Source organism: Penaeus japonicus, unplaced genomic scaffold, assembly GCF_977035675.1.
Source record: "Penaeus japonicus unplaced genomic scaffold, GWHDUDI00000001_assembly GWHDUDI00000017, whole genome shotgun sequence".
NCBI classification, from domain to species: domain Eukaryota; kingdom Metazoa; phylum Arthropoda; class Malacostraca; order Decapoda; family Penaeidae; genus Penaeus; species Penaeus japonicus.
Window position 1 is genome coordinate 19,193,360 of NW_028234419.1, and position 5,000 is coordinate 19,198,359.

General features: G+C 38.4%; 1 protein-coding gene across 1 annotated transcript in view; it reads left to right on the top strand.

Annotated features, from left to right (window-relative positions):
- Positions 1-4,689, top strand: part of LOC122258327 (protein white) — a 15,041-nt gene extending 10,352 nt beyond the window's left edge. The window contains exons 10-15 of the mRNA XM_086546071.1: positions 317-460; positions 1,479-1,636; positions 1,950-2,020; positions 2,209-2,299; positions 3,174-3,339; positions 4,407-4,689. Of these exons, the coding sequence (XP_086402197.1) occupies positions 317-460; positions 1,479-1,636; positions 1,950-2,020; positions 2,209-2,299; positions 3,174-3,339; positions 4,407-4,502 (726 nt within the window). The 3' untranslated portion in view covers positions 4,503-4,689. The remainder of the gene's footprint in view (positions 1-316; positions 461-1,478; positions 1,637-1,949; positions 2,021-2,208; positions 2,300-3,173; positions 3,340-4,406) is intronic.
- Positions 4,690-5,000: the final 311 nt, after the last annotated feature.

Genomic DNA, 5,000 nt, shown 5'->3' on the forward strand with positions numbered 1-5,000 from the left:
GTATCTTTAACCAACACGTATTTCTTCATGAAGAATTTCATTTCTTCCGATTCTGAGGCACTGGTTTGCTTTTCCATATTTATTGTACTTTTTTTTACCTCTCTGTTCGCCTTCCACGGTCCAAACTTTCTATATATCATTTCTTTTCTCTTTCTTTCTTTCTCTCTCTCTCTGTCTATCTATCTATCTATTTATCTCTCCTACTCCCTCCCACCCTCCCAACCTCTCCCTCTCCTTCTCCCTCCCAACCTCCCCCTTTCCTACTCCCTCCCTCTCTCCCTCTCATTTACCCCCTTTCTCCTTCTTACTTCCCCAGTTCTTCGCCATCGTCTTCGGGTTGATATACCTGGACACGGACGGCGAGGACCCCGAGTTCAATGTCCTGGCGCAGAATGTCAGCGGCATGCTCTTCACCTTCACGACGAACCTCAGCTTTTCCAACTTGTTCCCTGTTGTTACGGTGAGAATAACCAGTGCTTTGGGTCTTCTTGTGTCATTGAGCGTTGTATTGGGGAAATATGATAGGAAAGGGATCGAAGTTTGTGTGTGTGTGTGTGTGTATATATATATATATATATATATATATATATAATATATATATATATATATATATATATATATATATATATATACTATATATATATATATATATATACATATATATGTGTGTGTATATTTTTTTTAATGATTTTTTTTTTATTCCATGTTTATGGTTTAGGAACACAGGAGGTTCTTAACCGTAAATGTAGGGAAATGTGTGTTTTGATTTTTCTTTTTGTTATTTCTGTTGTTATTTGTTATTAATGGTAGTAATAGAATTGACAGAAGTAGTTTTATATGTAGTGAGGATGATGTTGATGGTGAATATGATCAAATCATTGGCGTTGATGGCGGTAATTATGGCAATAACATTAGTGCTGAAAATGACAAAAACATGATGGTGATAATAATGGGAATATTGCTAATGATATGAATGGTAATATTAGTGACGATTAGAATAACAACATCAACAATGATAAGGGTAAGGGTTATAGTGATGATGATAACAATAATGATGATAATAATACTAATAATCATGTTGATAACGATCATAACATTAATGATTGTAATAATAATTATGACAACGAAGCCAACAACAGGAACAATAAACAACAACAATACTAACTAGAACCTCTACTATAACAACAATCAATCACATCAACACTCAAAAATGATGATAATAATAACAACAAATACTCGTGATACCATTCATAACGATAATAACAAATCCGAAAGATTCCCAGCCAGTGTGTCCCTCCCGCCAGGTCCTCTAACAACAAATACTCGTGATGGCATTCATAACAATAATAACAAATCCGAAAGATTCCTAGCAAGTGTCCTCCTCCCGCCAGGTCCTCTAACAACAAATGCTCGTGATGGCATTCATAACGATAATAACAAATCCGAAAGATTCCCAGCAAGTGTCCTCTTCCCGCCAGGTCTTCTCCGGGCTCATGCCGCTCTTCCTGCGGGAACACTGGAACGGCCTCTACCGGACCGACGTCTTTTTCCTCACGAGGTCGCTTCTGGAGCTGCCGGTCTTCCTCGTCGGGCCGGTCGGGTTCACGGCAATCATATACTACATGGTGGGACTCCGGTAAGTGAGAGAGGTCGGGGAGGGGGGGAGGGAGGGGGAGGGAGGGAGGGCGAGGGGGGGGAGAGGGAGGGAGGGGGAAGAGGGAGGGAGGGATGGATGGATGGAGGGGGGAGGATGGAGAGAGAATGTGCAGACTACTCTAATGCATATATGAATGTATTTATAAGTTTTCATGCATATTTCCATGCAAAACACATGCAAAGACATAACGAGCTGAAAAAAAGAGAGATTGACGTGTCATATTGGTGTCTCTCTATGTTGACAATATCTAGAGAAAAGTTACTTTAATTTCACAACGTATTCTTATTTTCAGACCTGGAGCACAGTACTTTTTCACTGCAATGGGTATTTTGACTTTGGTGGCCAACGTAGCAGTGTCTTATGGTAGGCATGGTTGTGTTTTTTCAGGTTTTTATCTCTTTGTCTCTGTCTCTCTGTCTTGTTTTTGATAAATCACTTTGCCTCTCTTTCTCTCTCTCTCTTTCTTTCTCTCACTCTATCTATCTATCTATCTATCCATCTCTCTCTCTCTCTCTCTCTCTCTCTCTCTCTCTCTGTCTCTCTCTCGCCAGGTTACATGATTTCGTGCTTGGCCAAAAACTACCAGACAGCGTTGTGTCTCTCTCGCCCCCTCTCTCTCCCATTATCTCTTCGGGGTTCTTCGTCCATCAGAGTCTACGCCCTATAATCTTCCACACGACACACACACACACACACTCTCTCCAAAAACTCTTCTACACACACTCTATCGTCCACACACTAAACATCTAAACATCTATACTTATTTCTACCGTCCTATTTCGTCCCACCAGGTTACATGATTTCCTGCTTGGCCAAAAATTACCAGACAGCACACACCAAACCACGCTCACACACACACACACCCACACACCGCACACACGTCCAACACAACAAACACGCATAAACCAATCTGCACAACACACACATACACACTCACACACAACGCACAACAATAATGTACACACAAACGCACAAACACACACACGCACACACACATACGCACACACACACACACACACACACACATACATATGCCAAACGGACATAGACATGTAAGCATGCACGCGAGTACAGAAACGCACCAACGAATGTACACAAAGCACATGCTAGCACGGACTCTCTCTCCTACATTCACATACACCCATATTCAATTTTCCACAGACTATATATCCTAAAATCAATTTCAATCTACTATTGAAAGGAATCGGTGAAATCTATATGAGCAAAAGAGGAATCCATGGTTTCATCCGATATGGAACATATGTAAAAATGATCTATTGTGATTTTTTCTATCGTGAAAATGGTGAAAATTCAGAAGTACTATTACCATTATTAAATTATAAATATATATTATATGTATATATATATATATATATATATATATATATATATATCTATAATATATAATTATATATATATATGTATATATATATTTTTTTTTTTTTTTTTTTTTTTTTTTTTTTTTTTTTTTATTACTCTATTTCATTATTTCCTTACTTCACCAACCATGTTTCAGCTCGATCCCGCCTTACCTAGACTGGCTAAGCTACATATCATGGTTCCAATACGGCTTCGAAGCACTAACCATTAATCAGTGGGACGGTTACCAGGTGTGTCCCGTTAATCCGAACATTTGCTTCGACGCCGGAAAAATAATCTTTCCCAGATTAGGATTCTCTCCCGTGAGTAATTGATGCTGCTGTTCTTCTTTTTATATGTTTGTTATTGTTTTGATATATTGATGTCGTTTTTAACATTGTATTAGATCACTTCAGATTTATCTCACTGAACGGTATCATATCGTGTGATTTACGTAAGAGATTCAGTTATTACGACTGGAAAAGGGAAAGAAAACATATGAAGATCAATTATATAATATCATAATACGAATTTCCTTGGCGTTTCCAAATCAAACAAGGCATTATCCTTGTTCGCGCGAATGAGCCTGAAATGACATTGTGATATTCCTTAGTATCATTTAGCATTGACACGCGAATATGGATCTGACAGTATTAGATCAAAGCGTCCTGGAATTTAGTTATGGAATTCGTGGCCTTCATGATTGATATTGCGGCTTTGTTTACTTGGTATCTTATTGTGTCAAGATTATTAGGTGTTCGGATGCTGTGAAATTTTCTTTTGCTGGGTGTTTCCGTTGCATCCTCAGACTATTGTGTTGCTTTCTCATTGTTGCCTTTTATTTTCTCTCTTCTTCCTTCTAATACTTCTCCTTTTCTCTTCTTTTTCTTCCTCCTCCTCCTCTCTTTTCATTTTTTCCTCTTCTTTCTCCTCCTTTTCCTCCGTTCTTCCGTCTTCTTCTCCTCTTCCATCTCCTCCCTTCTTTCTTCTCTTCCGTTCTTCCGTCTTCTTCCCCTCTTCCATCTCCTCCCTTCTTCCTTTTCCTCCTCCTCTGCTCCCTCTCTTTTTCCATAATCACAGCCTGATCCTTTTTCTCTTTCATTTTATCTCTTCCTCTTCCTTTCCCTTCTTCTTCTTCATCCTTTTGAACCACAATCCTTTTGTTCCTTTCCTTTACTCCCTCCTCTTATACCCTCTCCTTCTACCTCAGATCTTTCCTCTTTCCCTTTCCTTTTCCTAATATCCTCTCCCTTATACTCCTCTTTTCCCCACCGCCAGATATAATTTCCCTCATACTCCCCCTTCCTCAACCTTATACCTCCTTCCCAGCTTTTAAAAATCTACTTTCCTTATACTTAGCCTTTATGTAACTTCCATTTTCTTTCCTCAGGACAACTTTTGGATCGACATCGGGGCGTTGTTTGGTCTCCTTATAGGATTCCGCATTCTTGCCTTCCTCTTCCTACTCATTAAGTCAAGGAGGTGATTAAGATATGTCTTCAGGAAGTCGTGCTGGAGACTGTCTTTGAGGCAATAGGAACTTTCAGTGACCTTCTCAGTGTGTATATTATATAATAGTATTTTTTAGAATGTAATAAATGATGTTATGATTATGTCTTAATGTTGTATATAATTTATTCATGGATTGATGTATGGTTAACAGTAAATTAGATGAAAATATTCCGGTATTGCTTTTATTAACCTGTGCGTTTCTCTGTCTATCCCTATTTATTCGTTTTTCATCTTTTCCAATTTTTCTATCATAGTATTTATTCATATTCACATGCCGGTGCGAGAAGGTAAGTAAGTAAATGTGTATAGATTGTATGTTTGTGTAAGTTTTGTGTTTTGCGTACGAACTTTTGAACATTCCATAGCTTCTGAAAAACAATACAGACAGAATTAAGGTCAAGATTAAAGCAGGTGTACTCATTTTCAGATTTATTTCTCGTCTCTGGAAAAAAATAAGTTTCCAGGAAAGAAT